This window comes from Vipera ursinii (genome assembly GCF_947247035.1).
Source record: "Vipera ursinii genome assembly, chromosome: 3".
Classification (NCBI taxonomy): Eukaryota; Metazoa; Chordata; class Lepidosauria; order Squamata; family Viperidae; genus Vipera; species Vipera ursinii.
The window spans coordinates 62074147-62098273 of record NC_139516.1 but is presented as its reverse complement, the minus strand read 5'-3'; the positions used below and the strand labels follow the sequence as shown (position 1 = coordinate 62098273).

The following is a 24127-nucleotide window of genomic DNA, read 5'->3' as shown; positions in this document are numbered from 1 at the left end:
GTATAGTGAAGTAAGGAGTATAGATAGGCTATTTTTCTGTATTTTCATATAGATGCAATTAAAAATTTACATATAATAATCATTTGACTCTATACATTATAAGGATCATCGATTTCCCAAATGCTAAATGTAATCCCTCCCTGCAAAACTTATGCACCATTGATGCTTACTATATCAGTATTGTTGTTTATGAACCAAACTGAATTATGTCTTACTCAGCAAGCCATGTTTAAAACAAACTTATGATGGGATGCAAAAATGTGCAGCTTGGGAACTGGACAACTTATCAAGTTCTTTTAATGATTCCAGAGCTCTACATCCTCACAAATTTGATCAAGATTTGGGCCATTTCCTTATGTATGACAAGAATGAAACCTTAAACTTAAAACTGTCTACTACAGTACAAAGAACTCAGAGCCTCACCCCACCCACTCTCTTTCTCTCTCTCTATTTAGGCTCCAAGTTTTGAGATTTTTCCTTCTCCTTTTTTGAGTTCATGGATATTTGGTTAGCCTCTTGATGGCTCTGAGAGTCAGTAAAGATGCATTTACGTTGCAATACAGTTCTCTGTATCCTAGGAACTACTAGTTCCTACCTCTGGTCTCAGCTATTACATGATCTGTATAATGGATTATACCTTAATGTTACTCTGTTGAATATATACTTGTTTTCTAGGCACAGCATAACACAAGAATGCTTGCAACTTATGCAGCCATTGATCCAAGAGTGCAATATTTGGGATACACAATGAAAGTTTTTGCAAAGGTAAATGCAGTAATGATGCGATTTTAAAATACAAGGTGTTCAGCATTCCTCCACCAAACAATTGAGGCATTATTATTCAAATACTGGTTATTTTTAAGCACACTAAAAGATATGGTGACTGCTTTGCTGAATTGTTGAAAGTTAGTACAGTTGTATCTCAATTGGATTTAGATTCACTAGTGAGTGTCACAGATTCATTTGGCTTCAACAACATATCAAGGACCAAATTCCAACCATCAAGGATTAACTGTTCCTGTTAAAACTCCTGAAAATGCAAAAAAAAAAAAAGTCTCAGTAAAGTGATGATAGTGAGTTGTGTATATCCTTGGCCACACTTTTTCACCTTGTACAAAGCCTGTTATTTGCAAACTTTTCTTGTGAATCCAAATTCTTTGTTTACTAATTATTGATAATTATTATTTTGGCTTTGAAATGTAGAGGTATTATTATTATTGATTGCCTTTTGACATAGTTTAATAGACTGCTGGTGTCTATGTCAGGAGCTTAAGCAAAATGAAATCTATAAAAATAAGGATCCAAAGCAGGCCTCTTAGCAATTTTCATACGTGATGTCCTTTTACATGCATATGCAAACTTACACTCTAAGGGTACTACTTTGGGAAACATTAATTACTGTAGGTAAAATAACTGTTCATGAATTTAGGGTAACTAGCTTAGTCATTCAAGCTACAAAAATATGCATTGGTTTATTCAATACCAAAAAATAGCAATCTAAATTATATAGAGAAAATGACTATACCCACCATAAATACATCTATATATCTGTCTATATTACTAACTCCATTATCCCTAAGTAAATAAAAAATGACTTCAAACACGGGCTTCTATATAGTTTTGTCCAAAGAGTTCAGAAGACTTAGAGAATTCTCTGATAAGAAAGAGAAGAAAATTTACTATGGTAGACAGTTATTCACATCCGCACATAACATTCAAGGAAGTGAACATGGTGGCACAGTTGACATTATCTGGAAGAATGGAATAAAACTAGTGTGTTTTTTTTATTTTCATCAAAAGAAATATAGGAATAATAATTTCAAAAAAATGGCTGATTTTTCAAAAAGTTCAATAGAGAAATATGCTTTTTGACATTAATATCTGGGAAGGTTATAACATGATTATTCTTGAAAACAGGGTGGTATATACCAGAAACCAACGTGGATTTGTTAGGAACAAACCCTGTAAAAGTTATTTTTTAGTAAATTGTGGGGAACTGATATGTATGTATGTTTGACAAGATTTCCCATAATATTACCGTAATATTCTGAGTAGGAAGTTTGCTAAGGGATGTTTGCTAAGTGTTTTACCTTGAAAACATTATTTAGAATATGTTTGTCATTAGTTTCTGAAGTGAGTGATCACATGGGGTTTTGCTCATTTAAGTGAATGATTGAATTTTTTTTTATCAATGGATAAAATACATAAATATTATAGCTCGTGCTCTGCTACACTCTCTTGAGACATTCATGCTCCTAGTAGTTCCTACTTAGCTGCTTCCAAGATCAAAATTCCTAAATTGAACTACGAATTTTCAGTAACAGTATGCATTTGACTCTGATTATGTTTTACTGAAAACATACTTTGAATTGGCATAAAATGTCTTTTCTTAGTATCTATTCTGGTGGTGTATTTGTTACCCAAAATAACTTGCTATATGCTTATTGCCTTGAAAATGTTTGAACAGCGTTGTGATATTGGAGATGCATCCAGAGGAAGTCTCTCTTCATATGCCTACATTCTCATGGTATTGTACTTCTTACAACAGAGAGAACCACCAGTAATCCCCGTACTGCAAGAGGTAAATTTTCAAGGAACAAAACTTGGATAATTTGCTTATGATATTAGTGTTGGTTGGGGTTCTTTTTGAAGAATTACTGAATCAAGTTCAGATCTTTTCCTAGCCATTTCACATGGGTGGTATATATAGTAGTTTTCCTCATAAAGAGCTTCTTTCCCAACAAAAGTCTGAACATTATGTATAACAGGAGTAGATAATCTGGATACTTTGGATTAGTTTACATAAACCCTAGTCAGACTGGCTAATAATCAGGCACTGTGGAATTACAGTACAAAATGCATGAAGTGACTTGTTTACCTACATGTAAAAGCAGAGAAATTATGTTTTTATTATTATTGCTAAAGTGGTAAGCATCTGATTTTAACTTGAGTTTTGAAATCAAATGAAGTTGTATGCTTCATAACGCTTTTATACTCCAAGTCTCTTTATTAGCAAAAAATATGCTCTGTTAACCTTACCACTAAGTAACACAATCAAATCACGTTTCCCCCACCATTCTGGTGCATGTGTCTGCATTCTGGGCCAGAGGTTTATGGTTTTCTTGAAATTTTGAGAATAAATTCTTTTATTATTCATAGTTTTAGAAAGAATCAGATAAGTAATGCATGTTTTTTTTTAAAAAAAAAAACATTTCTGTATTTGGAATGCTTTTATTTTTCATGTGTTATAGATATTTGATGGGCAGCAGATCCCTCAAAGGATGGTTGATGGTTGGAATGCTTTCTTCTTTGATGATACCGATGAATTGGTAAAGTCCTCATTTTGGAATAATCCAATTAATTCTTAGGTCTGCTTTAATTATACTATGTAAAGTCTGCCAGCAATATATTTGCCATTCTGTAAACTAAAAAGAACTTTCTCCCCGGTCTTTTATTGTTGGACAAAGTAGCTGAGGTAATATGGGAAGAATTGGAAGTGGACCAGCAATAAGAGTCTCTGCTATTTTTGTAGTAAAGATTAGTGAAGCTTACCTGCTTCTGTGTTTTTGTGTTCTTTTTTTTTTAAAGGGAAAAAATGTATTCATTTTTTTAATGTTGATATAACAACCTGGGGCTACCACAGAAGAGCTATTCTAATCAGCATCTCTGTATCATATTTTAGACAGATTTCTTTTTCAAAACAAGTGCATGTTTCATCCAAGAAATACTTTATCTATCATAATGAATATTTTTAATTTTAATTTTAACTGGGTTTTAATTTTCTCAGGGTTCTATTTAATCTCTTTTAATTTATTTTAACGTTTGTATTGACTGTTTTTTAAATGCCCTGTAAACCGCCCTGAGTCCTTCGGGAAAGGGCGGTATATAAATCTAAATAAATTAAATAAACAAATAAACAAACAAACAAACAAATAAATAAATAAATAAAATAATAAGATTGTTAGGAAAGGAACTGTTACTTGGAGTTTGCATAAGTAGAGAATTTTGTAGAGAAAATACCTGTATTTATTTGTATCCCTCCCCCTTTGTTATTTTTGCAAATAACTCAAGGTGGCGAACATAGCCAACACACCATCTCCTCTTATTTTCCCTCCAACAACCCTGTGAGGTGAGTTGGGCTGAGAGAGACTGACTGGCCCATGGTCACCCAACTGATTTTCATGGTTAAGGCGGGACTAGAACTCAGAGTCTCTGGCTTTCTAGCCTGGTACCTTAACCACTTTTCCTCCTACCCTATTAATAGATAATCATAAAGGACAGCAGTAACTATTTTGCACTGTGCTACTTTAGAAGCTTTCTGGTTAAAACTGTTGCATTTATTTTAGAAAAAGCTGTTGTCTGACATGTTCACTGCTATAACTTTTATACAGAAAAAACGTTTACCTTCTCTTGGGAAAAACACAGAGTCACTGGGAGAACTCTGGTTAGGATTACTGAGATTTTACACTGAAGAATTTGATTTCAAAGAATATGTCATCAGCATTCGGCAGAAAAAGCTGTTAACCACATTTGAGAAACAGTGGACATCCAAATGCATTGCTATTGAAGGTAGTTATTGAATATTTCTTGTTTAATAAATTTGTTCTTAAGAATCTTCGTTTATATTACATTATGCTAACATATTTGAAAGCAATTTTTACTGCATCTGTAGTTTTTATAAAGAAATATGTGCATTAATATTTTTTTTAAAAAATTCTCTTAATTTTTTTGTTATTGTTATTGCTCAGATCCCTTTGACCTAAATCATAATCTTGGTGCAGGAGTTTCTAGAAAAAGTAAGTACATAAAAAGTATTATTCAACTGAATGAACTTCAAAATTAATACTGCTTTTTTAAAAAATATCTTTTTTTTTTAATCCAAAGTGACCAATTTTATAATGAAAGCATTAATCAACGGGAGAAAGTTATTTGGTACCCCTTATTATCCAATCTCAGGAAGAGAAGCTGTAAGTTCTTTTTTCTTCTGCCTTATTACAAATGAGCAAGTATTTTTATTGTACTGCTGTAGGATATTTCAGATACATAAAATTTTAATTTGCACTATCCCATTTAATTAGCCTGAAGATGTATGTGTTATGCTGATAGAGCAGGTCATACTTAATAGAATGCTTTTCTCAGCACTCTTTTTTTATTTTCTCATTCATGAAATCATTAAAATAATTGCTCTGCAAATCCTAAAATTTTCTTTTCAATGGATCTTTGCTTTACATAAGCCATTGGCTGCAGATCGATCCACTATATAGAAGTGCACGTTATCTTGGAAATGTTGTTAGCTGCAAAGTTGTGTCCGACCCATCGCGACCCTATGGACAACGTTCCTCCAGGCCTTCCTATCCTCTACCATCTTCTAGAGCAGGGGTGTCAAACTCAATTTCATTGAGGGCCGCATCAACATTGTGGTTGCCCTCAAGGGGCCGGGTGGGCATGGCCTACTGGGTGGGCGTGGCCAGCTCTACATCGTTCGCATCAAGGGTGCCTATGGGGGCCTGGGCAGGAGTGGGACAGATCTGGGGGTCTCTGGCAGAAGGAGGGTCTCTGGGCCAGGGCCAAGGCAGTGGGGGCCATTCCCTCATTGTTTCCAGGATGGCTTCGCGGGCCACATGAAACCACTTCCCGGGCCGCATCCGGCCCCCGGGCCTTGTGTTTGACATGTCTGTTCTAGAGTCCATTTAGGCTGACACCTACTGCTTCAGTGACTCCATCCAGCCACCTCATTCTCTGTTGTCCCATTCTTCTATTGCCCTCAATCTTTCCCAGCATTAGGCTTTTCTCCAGAGTCTTGGAAATAGAAGCCTGTAAAAGCTTGATATAGTTATATGCATATACACAGAGAGATACACACATGGGAAAAAACAAAACAAAAATGGGAACGTATTCACTGTCCACTAAAGTTTTGAATAGCTGGTTGGAACACCTTTCTCTATAATGAATGACTTCCATTAGTAAGCCGTAAAAGTATTATTACCTGTGCTGTCTTACTGGAAAATGAACATGTTTCCAACTCTTTCAGGAATATTTTTTCAATTCCAAAGTATTAACTGATGGAGAACTGGCCCCAAATGACAGGTGCTGTCGTGTCTGTGGCAAAATTGGCCACTATATGAAGGACTGCCCTAAAAGAAGGAGGTTAGTAAAAACATATGCTTCTCTCTTTCATAAAATGAGCCTGAAATCTTCAAAATATTCTTTCCTTCTTTTTCTTTGCACTTACATCCTCTTGTTGTCCTTTTAAAAATATTTTTTTCACATTGTGTCCTACTTTTCAAGGATACTGTAAAGCTTATCTTTCATACTTTTTCTTCTTAAGGGTAAAGAAAAAAGAGAATGAAAAAGATGATGAAAAGGAACTAAAGGAAGAAGAAAGAGATACCAGAGAAAAGAGATGTTTTATGTGTGGTGACATGGGACATGTTAGAAGAGATTGTCCTGAATTCAAGCAGACCAGACAAAGAAGCAGTGGTTTAGCAGGTAAAATAAATTCTCCAGTTTCCGTTTTTGTATCCTGTATTACCAGTTCTGCTTTTGCACTTTTGTCCTGATTGATCCCAAAAGCCTGATTTTTGCTAAGAGAGTTGTTCATAAAGGCCCGTGCGTAATTTTAATTGGCTCTCAGGAATTTCAGGAGAGTTTGGTTGGTAAGATGAGTTTCAACATTACTAGTTGTGATACCCGATTGCCTTACAATGATAGCAAACGTAGATGTACATCTCCAGTAGCTAACTTCTTTGGAATAGATAATTATTTTCTAATCAATAGTTAATTTAAATCTAAGTGTGAGTTTCAGGAAGGATAATACCAAAGCAATTTATAATACAGTAAAGAATGTAATGCAGTCAGTTAATACAAAGTTAATTATTGCAATTGTATTTGGATTAAATGGAAAAAAGATTCCTCCTCCCTGTTTTAAATTATTTTTTCCACCTAATATTTGATAATAATTATTCTGGACAGTTTTTCCCCCTAAACATTTTACAAACTAAATACATGATGATCAGCCAACTTTGTTGAAATGTAGGTCTATATTTTGCTTTATATTTAGCCTTTTTCTTACGCTCCATTATTACATGACTTTTAATAATAATTTATAGCCATATTCTAGTTGTAACTTCACAATGTCTTGAGGTTTGTCATTCTTCAAAGCCCCTCATAGTGCTTATTTAGCAGCCCTTCTTCCCTACATTTTTTTCGAAAAATAATTTCAGAAAGGAAATTTTGTGAAGCTGAGGAACTTGAATTTAGTAAAATCTTGCTGTAAACAATTTAATAAATGAAGCTTTATAATTGGTAATTTTAGAATGAAGGATCCAAACAAGTAGAAATTAGGAATATTGCAAGTTGTGCAGTAGTAATTTTCCCTAAAGGTAGGGAAGCACTTGTTTGTTATGATTTATCCCTAGCATAAAGCACTGCTGCTGAAGAGCCATAGATAAAATTGTGGTTGTAAATGTGCTTTACTTTGTACATATTTATTTGAAATTTGATCGCTTAATTTAAATTACACTTTCTTTATATTTTATCATTTAGCTTCTCAATTAGTCAGAAGCTTGGTCAATTCACAGCAAGTCACTGGATCAATTCAACAGCAGGTAGAAAGACCCTCGCGTACTAGACAGCCATCCGAATGTGTAAGTTGTATTTTCAATGTTTTTATGAATAGGTTTTGTATAAGTAGCAAGCACTGACAGTATATAAAAACAGTAGTTATGAGTACTTACGATGATTCTTACAATGAAACACCTGGTGGACAGGTCAATAGTTTGTTTCCCCATATTTATAGTTCTTTTATTTAATCTATTACACACACACACACACACACACACACACACACACACACACTCAGAAATCACAGATTAAGGTTTTTATTTGGTAATTGAAAAGTTGAATTAATGAATATGCCACTGCAGTATGAAAATTAAAGGTCATGTTTATAGCTACATGTTTTAAGTTAGTGGTATTTAAAAGAGGACTTAAATCAGAAGAGTATGTAAGATAATGTCTTCTGTTAGTAGAAACCTTGTATACAAAACTCAAACTAGTGAAACAATTTATAGTAGTCCTCGACTTACAACCGGTTGCTTAATAACTATTTGAAGTTGTATTGCTATTGCTGAGCACATTGATTTGTGCTTAGAGTGTAAGCCGCCCTGAGTCTTCGGAGAAGGGCGGGATATAAATGGGATTAAAATAAAATAAAATAAATAAAATAAGTTATGATGGCCTAAGAAGGGGCATAAAGCACTTCGGACCATAACAAAATGTCACACTCCCCGCTGTAGTTGGCAATCTGTTCACACGTTGATTATCAAGCACAAGACACTCCTGTGTTCTCCATTTTCAATCTTTCCACTGTTTTTTTCCAGAAACTCAATGCTTTCCACTTGGATTTCAGGAAGAAAGATTTTCAGTGCCAGAGCAGAAAGATACTTGAGTACAACCTGTGGGTAGGCCTGCCAGGGCTTCCCTTACCTGCTTGAGGCAGCCCAGGCTTCTTATATTACTGCTGCCTCTCCTTTCTGGCACCTGCCAAAATCTTAAGCACACTAAACCTCCATGTGCAAGACTGCTTAGGAGCTGCGGAAATTCACTAAAATTAGTTTTCAAAGGAATCTCATTTTCCACCCAAAAAAAAAACAAAAAACAGTTGGGGTGAGGGGGGTTTCCAAAGATCCAGTAACTATCGCATAATGCCAGTTCTTTCTCTCCTCCCTCCCCCTCCCCTGGAATAACATGTGTGCCTGTAGCGTGGACGGCAGGAAAGACATGGCAGAGCCGGAGGGAGATGGAGAGGAAAAGTTGGATAAAACATGCTTCTTCTCCCTTTTCCTTCACCTTGCAGCCGATCTCCTTCCTTTCCTTCCAGGCACTATCAGGCAGATTCCTACAAAGGAAGCAGGTCCTTGGACTGTTTCTTTGCTTGGGAAATGAGGCTCCTTTTCAAACTTACTTCACTCAATGCCTGTTGCTCCTAAACAAATTGCATGCTTGGATTTCAGCAGGTGCCAGAGTAGTAATAGGAGGAGTGCAAGGAGCCCTGGGTAGCACGGCGAAGGCAACCTGCCAACGTGTCTCTGCTCTGGCACTGAAAATCCTGCTTGCGTGAAGAATTGTCAGAGCCAGACAGTGTCTCACAGGGTTTTCCTTACCCTCCTTGAGACACTGTGAACTCTTTAGCTGGGACTTTGTCCATTCAAAACCCACGCGATTGCTTAATGACCACAACCTGGAACGCCAGGATTGTGGTTATTAAATGAAGCAGTCACGTGGCATCTTGCTTAATGCTCTGTTCAGTCAATCCAAATTCTGATCCCAATTGTGGTTGTAAGTCAAGGACTACCTTTTATTTTATTTCCTTGAGCTGAAACACTTAGAATGGGGTTGTAAAAGTTCCTTTGTGGTAACTTTTTAATTGTCAGGAGCTCAGTGGATCACTTAACTGGTAAACTAATCCAAACCCAATCCTTTTTTTCCCCCTTCTCTAGTCTGATTCGCATCAATCATCTTACTCTCCACAGCCTCAGCAGTTTACCCAGAATTCCTCTCCACCAGCCTCCATTAATCAGCCTCAGCCTCAATCAGTATCCCAGTCTAAACATACTCTGCCGCCCCAACAAGGGGCACAGTCACCTCACCAGGTCCAGCTGCCTTTGTTTAACTTTGCCCAATCTCCCCCAGGTCAGTATTCCACCTTGCCTAATTTGGGGGTATTTCAAATGCCCCACCATCACCAAATTCCATTTCCTAACACCTCCTGGCCTGTTATTCACTCTGCACCGGGTAATCCTCCTCACGCAACAAACGTTCCATTTTCGGTGAGAACTGGCAGCAGCAACCCACCCAATAATCAGAGCACCATAAGCTTGAATGATCCTAGTATCATCTTTGCACAGCCTGCTGCCAGGCCTGTGGGAATCCCCAGCACTTCTCATGAGGGACCCTGGCACAACCCTGTGACTCTAAGCTCACTGGTGAACAATGGCACAGTGGGGAATTCAGGTAATTTTCCTCGATTGTCACTTGGCTTTGTACAAATACTGATGTTTTCTTTGCTAACCATTTCTGAGCTCGTTTCATTCGATCCTGCTAATCGGCTGCTTACAAGAAAACATTTTAAGGAAGATTAATTTCCTTAATACTTAGGCCAAGACATTAACGTAGCTGAAAAGTTTAAAAAAAAAGTGCTTGAGCCATTTGCATTGTAGATCTAGACAAGTTATTGAAAGAGAAGACTGACCTAGTGAAAAACTGCTAGCAAATATGAACTGAATTAGAGAATCCACATCAGATCTAGCCATAAGCTGAAAGCAGTTACATTTTGTTTTTCAAATGGGCTTTCTCATGTTGCATTTAATACTGCTCTGAAAATAGTGTCAAAAGTAGCTTAAAATGGGATGGGAATGATATATGTGATAGAAGAAGAGCGGCCTGGTAGGAGCACATCTTTCTGTTCAGCCTTTTAACTCCATCCAGTTTATTTAAAGATTCTGCATATTGATGTACTTAGATTGAAATGTTGATATATTAATATATGAACCAGTATGAATTTTATACTTTTTTTAAAAAAAATATAGCTGGTCAGAAATGGCTGAAACGAAGCGTTTACTGCTGGTGTGTTTTATAGTTGTTTTCATTTGACAATGACTCCGATCCATACTTCCTAGAACAAGTTTAGAAGGATTCATGGCCTACTTTAGGATTTTCTTCTTAGAATTAGAAGTAGTTAGGTCAGCCAAACCAAACTAATGAAACATTACAAACAACTCGGATACTTCAAAGATTCCCAAAGATACATTGTTCATGGTCTCTACAGGTAGTCCTTGACTTTAAGACTGCTTAACAACCATTCATTGTGGATCCAGAATGGTACTATATGGCACATAAAAGTATTTTTGGCCATTGTAAAATGTGCCAACTCCCCATAGTCATGTTACTGAATCCTGGGCATTTGACAGTTTGATCGCTTTTGTGACTGGTTGCAGCATCCTGTGGTCACATGACCATGATTTGCTGTATTTTCTGCTGGATTCTGATTTACACTTAAAACTGCAGCTTTTATTTAATAACTAAAGGTTCACTGAATCACCACAATGATTTGCTTAGCAACCACTGCAAAAAATGTTGTAAAATTCGATAATCACATAGGTGCCACAAGCATAAATCCCTTCCTGACAGTGGTTGTAAGTCAAGGACTACCTGTCAACTATTCTGTATTTTCAGAACATGTATTTCTTTCTGTTTTTTTTCATCATAGTATTTAATAATTGCTTTTCAGTGGCTTGGTTTGTTTTATATTTTTCATTCATTTTTGAACAAAACGGTTAATTTGACTCCAAGGAATTAATAATATAATGAAGTTGGAAGGGATCTTGGAGGCCATCTAATCCAACCCCCTGCTCGGGCAGGAAATTTTAACTTGCAGGATTGCTCTGCACTGCCTAAGGTGTTGTTGAAGAAAAGAAATATGTAAGAGTTGTGAAATATGTATAGGGACGCGGTGGCTCAGTGGGTTAGGACGCTGAGCTTGTCGATCAGAAGGTCGGCAGTTTGGCGGGTCGAATCCCGAGTGCCGCGTAACAGAGTGAGCGCCTGTTACTCGTCCCAGCTTCTGCCCACCTAGCAGTTCGAAAGCACGTAAAAATGCAAGTAGAAAAATAGGGACCACTGCGGTGGGAAGGTAACAGCGTTCCGTGCGCCTTTGGCGTCTAGTCATGCCGGCCACATGACCACGGAGACGTCCTCGGACAAGCGCTGGCTCTTCGGCTTTGAAACGGAGATGAGCACCGGCCCCTGGAGTTGGAAACGACTAGCACGCATGTGCGGGGGAACCTTTACCTTTACCTTTAAGAGTTGTTATGAGATATTGTAAACCAGCAACATTGGCTTAATTTTTTTTATTCAGAATTTTTGCATCAAGCCCATCATTTCTCAAAACATCCACAGTTTAGTTATCTATAATGTCCTTAATGTAAAATTTATGACTTTTTAACAGTAGTTTTTTATGTAAACAAACAGCTATTTTAGTATTCTTTTACCATAACAATTATCCATAACTATATTAATCCTATTTCTTTAACATTTGAAAATTCCTATTGCTTCTTCTTGTCAGTTTACCTCAATTTGGGATATTGCAAATGTTTTAGCTGGGATGATGGTTTAATTTAAAACAATATCAGTTATTGATAAGTACATCATATACCCAATCTTATTCACCATATCAATGTTTATACTAAATATTAGATTTCAAAGAGTAAGTGCTATTGTTTGCTGGTATAATGCAAGCTATCAATTTCATCTACAATGTTTCCTCTCTTTTTCTTTTGGCAATGACAATTAGACCAGGGCTTCCAAGGGCAATATGGTAAAGGAAATCCACCTCCACCTATTCCTTGGGACCATGGAGCTACTACCCGTTTTCCTGTCCTTCGAGGGACGTGGCCTTACAGTATATCTCCAAACTACATGCAGCAGGGAAATGCCAGTTACCCATTGAACAAACCTTTCTATCCTCAAGGTAGGATAAGGACATTTTAATGATGTGATACAGCTTTGATACCTTTTGTTTCTTTGTGGCTGCAGTCCTTAATAATATATTCTGAAATAGATTGAAATAAAAGCATGGCTTTTGGGGTCCGTATTCACACAGAACAAATCTGTGATATACAGAACTTTTCATGCAGTTGAACTTTTGAATATGTATATGAATCAGTTATGACACACCTCTTTGTTAACTTGCTACCTTCAATTTTTACTTATATTTAAATAAAATCTGTGTTTTATATGGAATTAACCTACTTTACTGCAGCAAGTATTCCATACACCAGAAAAACATGCATGGTTCCTGGTTTATGAATTGTTTGTTTGGGAAATTTTCATTATCTAACTAGGTAATGAAACATTTGAAACAATCCATCGAGCTCAGAGGCATCAAGGATTTCACAGTTCAACCCCAAGCTACATATATTCTCTCTTATTAGTTTATGTACAGTGCGTTCAGGAAGTATTCAGACCCCCTTCTCTTTTGTTTATTTTGTTATGCTACAGCCTGATTCTACAGTTCTTGAAATTCTTCTTTTCTCTCATTAGTCTCCACTCATTATCCCATAATGACAAAGTGAAAACAGAATTTTGGAAATGTCAGTAAAATTTATTAAAAATGAAGCACCTTTGGCAGCAATTACAGTCTCAAGTCTTTTGGGTATGATGCGGCAAGCTTTGCACACCTGGATTAGGGGATTTTCGGCCATTCTTCCTTGCAAATCCTCTCAAGCTCGTCAGGTTGGATGGCGACTGTTGGTGCACAGCCATTTTCAGGTCCCTTCAGAGATGTTCAATAGGGTTCAGGTCAGGCCTCTGGCTGGGCCACTCTAGGACATTCACAAGAGTTGTCTCTAAGCCACTCCTGTGTTGTTTTAGGATTGTTATGTTGGAAAGTGAACCTTCAGCCCAGTCTGAGGTCCCGAGTGCTGTGGAACAGGTTTTCATTGAGGATATCCCTGTACATTGCTCCATTCAGTTTTTTTCCTCAACCTTGATCAGTCTCCCAATCCCTGCTGCTGGAAAAAAAAAACCTACAGCATGGTGTTGCCACATGCTTTACTGTAGGGGTGATATTGGACAGGTGATGAGCGATGCCTGGTTTCCTCCAGACATAACATTTAGAATTGAGGCCAAAGAGTTCAATCTTGCTTTCCTCAGACCAGGGAATCTTGTTCCTCACAGTTTGAGAGTCCTACAGGTGTTTGGGGTTTTTTTTGGGGGGGGGGTGGTTGTTTTTTTGCAAACTCCAACCAGGCTTTCATGTATATTGCACTGAGGAGAGGCTTCTGTCTAGCCACTTTTCCATAAAACCCATATTGGTGGAGGGCTGCAGAAATGGTTGTCCTTCTGGAACTCTGTCCCATCTCTGCACAGGATCTTTGGAGCTCAGCCAGTGACCATCAGGTTCTCGGTCACCTCTCTTACTAAGGCTCTTCTTCCCTGATTGCTCAGTTTGACCGGGCAACCAGCCCTTGGAAGAATCCTGGTTGTGCCAAATGTCTTCCATCTGAGAAGGCCACTGTGCTCTTAATAAGAACCTTCAGTGCAGCAGAAATTTTATTGTAGCCTTCTCTGGATCTGTGCCTTGCAATAATCCTGTCTCTGAGCTCTGCAGGCAGTTCCTTTGACCTCATGGCTTTTGCTCTGCTATAGTATGCATCGTCCGCTGTGAGTCCTTCTATAGAGGAGTGTGCCTTTCCAAATCATGTCCAATCAATTTAATTTACCACAGGTGGACTCCAGTCAAGATGTAGGAACATGTCAGTAATGATCAAGAGAAATGGGATGCACCTGAGCTAAATTTCAAGTGTTGTTGCAAAGGGCCTGAACGCTTATGACAATGTGACATTTCAGTTTTTTCTTTTTAATAAATTTACAGACATTGCTAAAATTCTGTTTTCACGTCGTCATTATGGGGTACTGATTGTAGATTAATGAGAAAAAAACAGAATTTCAACAACTGTAGAGTCAGGCTGCAGCATAACAAAATTGACAAAAAGCAAAGGCGGTCTGAATACTTCCTGAATGCGCTGTATATATTAAGGGATTGATCATTCAAATAGATATTTAAATAATTCAATTGAAGCTGATTTTTATAAGTCTAATCCACAAATTGTGTTTTGCTTTTTCCCTTTGAACCATTCATTTACCTTTCTGCAGCAGTGCTTCCAAGCATTTTTAGACTCCATTTTCAATGTACATGATATATAAAATGAATTTATTTAATATATACTGCAATAAATATAACCAATTTTCTTTTAGCTGGCCTATTGATGCAGAACCAGCGCTTTTCACTTCTGTCTCAAGGACATCCACACTTGAACATGAATTTTATTCAGCAGAAGAAATGAAGTTTAATTAAGGGGATGGGAAGAAATCAGGTTGGAATAAAATGTTATTGCAACATGTTTAGATAAAAAGATTATTTAAAACTTTTTAAGTGTATAATTTGTACATAAATATAAAATATAGTTTTTACTAGTATCACAAGAATTAGTGATACAAATGTCATCTATTTTATTACCCTGTTTTTAAGGGAACTGTTTTATTTTATCTTGATAAACTGTAAAGAGATTTTTTAAAATTAAGTTGTTTATTTTCTATTAGCTTTATTCATACTTTGGTTCGGACTTTATATCTATTCTAAAAAGAAATTAGAAGGAATTCATGTGTTAAAGACTCATTTCTTTACTGAACAATGTAGTGCCAAAAAACTTTTTAAAAAGGAAATAAAATTGGAAAATCCTAAATCATAGCCACATTTTCTTTCATATTAGGGATTGAATGCTAAATGGCAGTACTTTTTTAAAAACAAAATAAAAAGGGTTGGGCAGTATATAGAAATATTTGGGATTTGGATGTCTACCTAACAGTATTTGCAACATAAACATTAAAAAAGAAAGCTCGTATGCCTGTGAAGTGTTGCCATTTAATTCACTGAACTCTTATTTGTGACAGCATACACATTCAGACTTATCCTTCCTTCACGTAACTTCTGGTACATAGCTCTGCGTGTCTGATGTCAGTTGCCTGTTAAAGAAGAAAGCAAGTGAAGAACAAAACAGGGCCATTTTCATTAAATCAAGCATTTCTGGAATGGTATTACCACCTTAAGTCTTGGACTGATACATAAAAGGTGCTTTCTGACTTGTGGAAGTATACCTAAATGTACCAGCATGAAAATCTTGGTGCTCTATTGAATTAAATATACATGGTATATAAAGCAAACTCCAGGCATTGAAATTATGTTCAAATACTTATGTAACTTAGTGAAAAATATAACACTAAACTTGCCCATATTTTCAAGCCTGCAATCTTATTCCCACTCATTGCAAAATAATCCCAACTGAGTGGTATTCCCATTTTAATAAATATGTGTGTCTGTGTTCTAAGTATTGCTATTCTAGGAATAGACATATCAAGCACAGTTCAAATTGGTTTGAATCAGATTTGCAATTCAAATTAGAAATAAATCCAAATCAACTTGGAAAAAATTGTACATACACAAAAGTTGAAACTTTCACAGATCTCTTAATTTGATTTCAGTAACTCAATTGGATTGCTTTTGAACTGAATCAAATATTTGCACTCTCCTGTTTATTATGTATTAATAGTGATTATGTTCAGAACAATTACCTTCATTTTACAAGTATTTGTAATTTAAATCAGTTCTAAATAAGCCATTCCAAGAAAAAAGTTTTTTAAAGAAATACTTGTGTACCATTTTTTTAATAAAGAAATTACAAGACAAACTTTCTTCCTGCTTCACATTTACAATTGTTGTAAAAAACAAGAGTTGATCAGAAAATACATTGAAAGGATGTCCATTTTAGTTAAAGATATCAAACAGGGCAATGAATAAGAATACAGTCTGCTTCAGACATTTATCTAAATGTGCAAGAATTCAAAATGGGAAAAGATGGGATAGAGTCCAGGGGTGTCCAAACTTAGCAACTTTAAGATCTGTGGACATGCTGGATAAAGAATACTGGGAGTTGAAGTCCACAATTCTTAAAGTTGCTAAGTTGGATCCCCTACAGCAGGGGTAGGCAACCTTGGTTCTTTTATGACTCGTGGACTTCAACTCCCAGAATTCCTGAGTCAGACTCAGGAATTCTGGGAGTTGAAGTCCACGAGTCATAAAAGAACCAAGGTTGCCTACCCCTGCCCTAGAGTAGATTATCCTCAGTGACCCTGTGACCACATATTACAACCTTAATGTTGCCTAGAAAATCTGAAGGGAAGAAGTATGGATTTTGAGTGTGAGAAGAACTGTCTTGATTATAATCCATAAATATAAATTTTTAAAAAATCTGTAATTAAACCAAATGAGTTCAGAAATGCATACAGAGCTATAGGGATGAACCCACTATGTATTTGCTCACTTTGAATTTTAGAAGACTTATACTAGGCTTATACTGCCCAAGAAACACTTGAATGCAAAAAACATTGAGCTGTCAGAGGAGCATCTATCTATCAAGTGAACTCCTCTACCAAACAAACAAAAAGCTTCTAATTCATGAAACAGGTTAAGGTTATTCATTTCCCCGACGGCTTTTCTTATGGCTCTTCTTAGATCTGAAAGAAGAATAAAAAAAAATCCAGCATTCAGTTAACTTGAGTTCAAGTGAAAATCACACAAGAAGTTAAAATTCACGTTTGCACAATCAGAGAGTATCTAATCATTGGTCCAAACACTTCTGTCCACATACATGAACATATAGCTCAATGATAAAGACTGATTATTCCTGTGAGACGAATCTAGTACAAACCTTCCATGAACTATGAAGGAGCAAAAGGTGAAATACATACCTTTCTGGAGACTTGGAATGACTACGATGTCTGTGGCTACGATGGTGCCCTGTTGAGATAAGGTACAAAATTTTGATTTTGATTCTGCTCATACAGGTAGTCTTTGACATACAATGGTTCATTTAGTGACTATTCGAAATTACAACAGAACTGAAAAAGTGGCTTATGAGCGTTTTTCACACTTAGGACTGTTGCAGCATCCCCAAGGTCATGTGATCAAAATTCAAATCCTTGGCAACTGACTTGTGAGGGTTACAGTGTCCCGGGTTCATGTGATCATCTTTTGCAATCTGACAAAGTCAATGGGAAAGCCAAATTCACTTAACAACCATGTTACTAACTTAACTGCAGAGATTTGTTTTAACAACTGTGGCAAGAAAGGATGTAAAATAGGACAAAACTCATTTAACCAACGTCTCACTTAGCAACAGAAATTTGGGCTCAATTGTGGTTGTAAGTTGAGGAAGACCCATATTTAATATAGTCCTTACCATATTACAGCATACCATATTACAGCATGGTGAAGAAGGGATGAAGCTTTTAACTGTATTGATACAGTCACATAGTTTGTGTATTATAGAAAATATTAAAAATATTCTTAAAAGTCAAAGGAATCATCCACAACTGCCTTTCTCTAAAGTGTAAATACCTGGAGATTTAGATCTTGATCTGTGGCGCCTTTCTCTAGATCTACTTCGGTGCCTCCTTGGGCTCTTGCTGCGATGTCTTTCCCGCCGTGGTGAAGGACTGTTAAGAAGTAATCTGTTAGTCACAAGCTTACAATATTTCTTTTAAAGATCAATTCAAATATCTTACATGATTACCTTCTCCTCTTTGGAGATCGGCTTCGCCTAGATAGGAAGGAATGGGGATAAACAGTTATTTACTACACTACTTTTAGCATATTATGCTGGTTAGCAATTGTTGAAAGATCCCAAAACGCTACCTTCTAGGAGATCTACTTCGACTTCTTCTGTAACGCAGTGTTGGAGATCTACGAGGTTTGTCTAAATCCCTATATCCTCTTCTTCTGTGATCAGGGGAAGGGGCTCTATCCAGCTGAAAACATGTAAATAAAACCTTTTATAGTAAATGTGACATTTCAAAAGCTATCAAACATTTGTTCAAATTATTTCCACACGCAGGCTCAGTGGACCTAATGTTATTTATTGAACATATATGCCACCCATCTTGCTAAAGGTGATTCTTGGTGACTTACAATAAAAAATCCCGACATAAAAGATTAAAAGAATAGTTAAATTTGAATTAAAATTGACGGAAGAGGAAGGGGGAGCACATACTGTAGGGAAGGGGTGGGGGCTTAATCCACCTCCAGAATGATATGCCCCCCTTGGGGCCCCAGGCCAGTTGGCAGAGCCAGGTCTTCAGGCTTTTTCAGAAGGCCTAAAGGGTAGGTATGCATGTCACCTTGGAGGTAGGTAGCTAATAGCCATAGCACTTAGACTTATATATTGCTTCATAGTGCTTTATAGCCCTCTCTAAGCGATTTACAGAGTCAGCATATTGCCCCCAACAATCTGGGTCCTCATTCTTACCGACCTCAGAAGGATGGAAGGCTGAGTCAACCCTGAACTGGTGACAACTGAAATGCCGAACTGTTGCCAGTTGGCAGTCAGCAGAAGTAGCCTGCAGTACTGCATTCTAACCACTGCAGCACCACGGCTGATAATAGTAAGCACTATAACACGATATTCTCTCAAAAAATAAGGATGCGACATTTTTGTACTATGAAATCAGCATATGCTATATTAAGAGGACTTCAATGCCAAAATAAAAACTTGACAGATTCAAACCTTTTCATCCTCTTCTTCCTCATCCTCACTAGACTCTACATCATCCATATCCTCTTCCAAAGCACTGATCCGTGTTTCCAGCTGTTCAGCTTCTTCTAGAACATACCTTTTCTAAAAAAGAACAGGTTTTAAATGCAGACAATACTTCAAAAGGGAAAGATTTCATCATGCACTGTATATATAATAGAAAGCTAATCTTTTTACTACTCGAAGTTTGATTTATAATTTCCTTATAATGTAATTGATTACATACCTGTAGTCTAGGTAAAATGATATCACAGACACGCTCATCATGAAGCAACTGATCAATAAACTCATCAACATGCATGAGCTCAAACTCTGGGGGGAAAAAGATTGTATTTAAAAAGAGTAACGTTCTTAAGCTAAAATTACAGAAAACACAAAAGGTATGTTTTATATGATTTTCTACATAGAAAGGCAGGATGTACACTAAGTTATTGGATGGTTTGTATTTCTTGCCTCTTCCTGTCTAGTAAGGTTACTACTAACCAAAGTGGTCCAAAGGCAAGCATTTAATATGAAACAAGAATACAGCACCATTTAAGACAATCAGATGGATATATAATTTAGTCTATGTGTGCTACTTACATGTTTAAATCTGTTAGATAATGGATTTATAAATGATTGAATTAAATTACACCACTTACCTCCATTTCTATTTTGGCTTTTTATTTTTCGATAATCATTGTATAATGGTTCAAGGTATTTGTAGCAGTCTATGGCAGTTCCAGTCAGTCTCATATATAATGCACCTAGTAATCTCACATATCTAAAATAGGCAAAAATGAAACATTAATTTAGAATTACTTTTTCCAATACAATTAGCTGAGGATACAAATATCCTATAATAGAATTTGAATTCACTACTGAGTCATTTCATTACAGATGTTAATTCAAAAATTTCCATGTTATACCAAATTGCTTGATTTATGTTTATAGGTAGTCCATGCCGCTTCCTTACTTCCTTTCCACTCCATGCAGCAATTATGTGTGTGTGTGTGCGCGCGCATGCACGCATGTAAAAATAATGTACAAGTCTGCTTTTGTTGAAAATGACTCAATTTCAATTATACCTCTGAGAACAATTAGAAAATTTACAGAAGAGGAAGATTTAAGAACAGGCTATCTTATGGGATTAGCAGCAGTTGCTAAACAAATGGCTGGGCAATGGCCTAATGTGTACATTTTCACTTGCAAAAAGTGATGGATGGATATGAAGTAGAAAATAAACATGATTCATACCGAAAACCTTATACCATGGAGAACAAAATCTGATTTATATTTATCAAACACAGATATGCAAAACCATGAACAAGAACCACAATCTGTAGGAAAAAGTTTGTTTTAAATTACACCTCCATATTATTTTTTTCTCTTACTTGAAGTCTTCATTCTTTATAAATTCAACAATAATGTCTTTTTCAGGCTGAATCTGCAGCATCTTCAGAGTCAAGCACAAGAATGGTGTAGGCTTTATATTTCCACCATAAACTCCACCAGTGTATCTCAATTCCATAGCTTTATCTACAACCAATTCAGCTATAAAAAACATAATTCCATCAGGTTTTAATATTAAATCCATGTATCTGGTTGTTTCATTTTTAATGAAACAGTTCTAGTAACCATTTAGATAAAATTTATCAACAATTATGGAGTGTATTACAGGTAGGTCACAATTAGTAAGGGTTTGAATAATGTGAATTGTAAATTGAAACCAGGCTTTTAATGGAGCCCAAAATATATATTGTGCTTAAATTTTTTCATGGCCTATTTCCATTGAGTTGGAATGAATTACCATATTCTCCATCAAAATCACTTTGAATAGTGGAAATTCAAATACTGCAACCATTTCATGGGATTTATTAACTGCACTATTCGAGACTTACCTGTATATCAGACATGTCAAACACAAGGCCTGGGGGCCAGATCCGGCCCGCGAAGTGGTTTCATGTGGCCCACGAAGCCATCCTGGAAACAGTGAAGGAACGGCCCCCATTGCCTGGTCCTGGCCCAGAGACCCTCCTTCTGCCAGAGACCCTCAGATCTGTCCCACTCCTGCCCAGGCCCCCATAGGCACCCTTGATACGAACAATGTAGCGCTGGCCATGCCCACCCAGTAGGCCATATGCACTCTAACCACGCCCACCCAGTAGGCCACGCCCACCCAGGCCATACCCACCCAGCCCCCTGAGGGCAACTGCAAAGCTGATGCGGCCCTCAATGAAATTGAGTTTGACACCCCTGCTGTATATAATCACACTGCAGCTTCCATGTAATTTTATAAGATGTTATTTTTCATTTTTAACCTTCCTATGCCTTACAAAAGAAGATGTAAGGCACGGGTGTCAAACTTGCCACATCACATGACGTGTCACAACATATTGTGACTTTTTTTCGTATTGCTGGAGCTGTGTGGGCACGGCGCGACCTCTGTATGATGCAACCGTCCCGTGGGCTGGCAGTTTGACACCCCTAATGTAAGGGGAGGAAAAGAAAGTTTCACGGCTTCTTTTAATTACAGTGCCAGCAGGACAGGAGTATTGCTTAGGTTCCTATTCCCCTATAAAACAGACCTTCCAGTTATGATTAATCACTATCTGTTGGGATGGTCCACTAATCTGGTAACTTTTTTCTTCTTCCGAGGATGAAGAAAGGTACCACAGGATCAGCTATCCTTGATCCGATACTAAAGAATAGAAAACATCTCCGGGAAATAAAAGTAGCAAGACTATGGGAAGAAAATGACCGTGTAATATGATGTTCTTATTGTTAAAGGATCAGAAACTGAACATATTGAATATGTATCTCGGACTTGAAAAAAGTAGATTTTAGTAAACTTTGTTTACTAAACAATTAAAAGGGGGGGGAGAGGGAAATTCAACAGAAGGCAATGTGAATCTGGAAAATAAAGTATATGTATATAGGAAACAGAAAAAAGTACCCAAGGAAGAGGAAATACATGTGGCCAAAATTTGAGAAACGGCTCCAAAAGACTGAGAATCAAGCTGCGTTGAAGTTAAGAATGAAGGAAAAACTTTTCAGATTTATTCAAAATCAGAAAATAATACACTAGCTATTCAATAATGAAAGTAAAGGAAGGATTACTCAGCTTCTGTTTCAGTCAGCTCTGAGAAGTTATGTTCATCAGGGATTGAAAAGAATTGAAATTTAAGATTTAACACATGGATAAGATCTTTTGAGTTAAATTCTTCAGGTCCAGATGAATTACATCTCGTGGTACTCAAGAAAGACGCTAAGATAGGCTTATAAGAGTCTCCTTATGTGGGAGATGGGCAGCATAAAAATTTAATAAACACCATTTTGAACATTCCAAGATTTTCTCCCTGAAATGGCAATTTTTATACATCATAAGTGATGGATTTCCCCGCACCCTGTATGCTCAGACTGAGGGCAGATACCTGTTGAAAAGATGTTTTAATTTGGATTCCTGCACTAAGCAGGGACGTTGGACTCAAGAAATCTATATAACTGGACAATGTGAAATTTGAGCGGGCCCTGAACAAGGAGTATATATCGGAGGTGGTGACCCTTTGAGAGCTGTATGCAACGAAATTTCATTTTGATGTATGCCAATTGGTGTACATTCAAAGTGACAATAAAGTTATCATCATCATAACTCCTTCCAGATCTATCATCGTGGTTTTGAAAAGATCTGCTCATTCCCCAAAGCTTCATTTAATAGTCACCTTAGATCTGAATCTAGTTTAAATTCCTACTCAACCGGCTGTCAGCATGTTAAAATAAGATAAGTTAACACAATCCCGGACGGAGGAGACCACTGCCCTTGATTAAAACAGGGGTAAGTAAGCTCCTGGGGAGGAAAGCCATGGCAAATCTAGACAGCACACTAAAAAGCAGAGACATCACCCTGTCAACAAAAGTGCGTATAGTCAAGGCTATGGTCTTCCCAGTTGCAATGTATGGCAGTGAAAGCTGGACCATAAGAAAGGCTGAGCGCCAAAGAATTGAGGCCTTTGAACTGTGGTGCTGGAGAAGACTCCTGCGAGTCCCTTGGACTGCAAGGCGATCAAACCGGTCAGTCCTAGAGGAGATCAATCCTGACTGCTCTTTAGAAGGCCAGATCCTGAAGCTAAAACTCAAATCCTTTGGCCACCTAATGAGAAGGAAGGACTCACTGGAGAAGAGCCTAATGCTGGGAAAGATGGAGGGCAAGAGAAGAAGGGGACGACAGAGAATGAGGTGGCTGGATGGAGTCACTGAAGCAGTAGGCGTGAGCTTAAATGGACTCCAGAAGATGGTAGAGGACAGGAAGGCCTGGAGGAACGTTGTCCATAGGGTCGCGATGGGTCGGACACGACTTCGCAGCTAACAACAAGTAAGTATTGGAGGAACATTGTCCATAGGGTCGCGATGGGTCGGACACGACTTCGCAGCTAACAACAACCAAAGTATTTACCAAGATGCCCTCTCGTTTCACCAACCGTTCAATTTGGCTTCCAACCTCCCCAATCTCCTCTCTCGCTAACCGATCTCCCGAAAGCCCCAACGGTCTCCCAACCCCACCCCACCCCCGTCCGCGGATTCCCGATCCGCTCCCGTTGCTTCGGATCCAACCGCCCGCTTCGCTAAGCCGCACCTGTGAGACCGAAGCATTCTTCCTTCCAGTACTTGGACTCGTAGATGCGAGTGCGAATGATCTTCTCCACCAGGTATTGTGGGTTAGTGCCGTGGATGCTGTGCGCGTCTTTTACCGTCCGGTTTGCCATGCCCGCCCCTCTAGTAAGATACAAAGCCCTACAAAGTGGAGCGTTTCCAGAAGAGAAAAGGAGAAAGTTGGGGGGGGGAATGAGAGAGCGGCCTACAGAGCCGCACCGCTCGCCCCCTCCATTTTCCCTTCCGCTCAGGATTCACTTCCGGAGAGAGGAAGGGACTTCCGCCGGCCT

General features: G+C 37.7%; 2 protein-coding genes across 4 annotated transcripts in view; one reads left to right on the top strand and one right to left on the bottom strand.

Moving 5' to 3' along the window:
• The window catches only part of TUT4 (terminal uridylyl transferase 4), a 42902-nt gene extending 27597 nt beyond the window's left edge, over nt 1–15305 (top strand). For 2 of the 3 annotated variants that reach the window (XM_083358674.1, XM_083358676.1), the window contains 12 exons: nt 676–765; nt 2468–2581; nt 3252–3329; nt 4392–4569; nt 4749–4796; nt 4885–4967; nt 6032–6147; nt 6329–6489; nt 7546–7646; nt 9501–10014; nt 12353–12529; nt 14818–15305. In XM_083358674.1, coding sequence (XP_083214800.1) covers nt 676–765; nt 2468–2581; nt 3252–3329; nt 4392–4569; nt 4749–4796; nt 4885–4967; nt 6032–6147; nt 6329–6489; nt 7546–7646; nt 9501–10014; nt 12353–12529; nt 14818–14906 — 1749 coding nt within the window. In that variant the 3' untranslated portion in view covers nt 14907–15305. Of the gene's footprint in view, nt 1–675; nt 766–2467; nt 2582–3251; nt 3330–4391; nt 4570–4748; nt 4797–4884; nt 4968–6031; nt 6148–6328; nt 6490–7545; nt 7647–9500; nt 10015–10679; nt 11456–12352; nt 12530–14817 lie in introns of those variants that run through there. The other variant, XM_083358675.1, reaches the window with a different exon arrangement.
• A 963-nt stretch (nt 15306–16268) lies between these two features.
• PRPF38A (pre-mRNA processing factor 38A) lies at nt 16269–24087 on the bottom strand. Its single transcript, XM_083358685.1, has 10 exons — nt 23821–24087; nt 20582–20741; nt 19850–19971; nt 19435–19520; nt 19182–19292; nt 18314–18426; nt 18192–18218; nt 18017–18114; nt 17368–17416; nt 16269–17133 (listed from the first exon to the last, which is right to left on the bottom strand). Exons 1-10 carry the CDS (start codon nt 23948–23950, stop codon nt 17091–17093), a joined length of 939 nt encoding a protein of 312 aa, XP_083214811.1. The 5' UTR covers nt 23951–24087; the 3' UTR covers nt 16269–17090.
• Between the last annotated feature and the right edge of the window lie 40 nt (nt 24088–24127).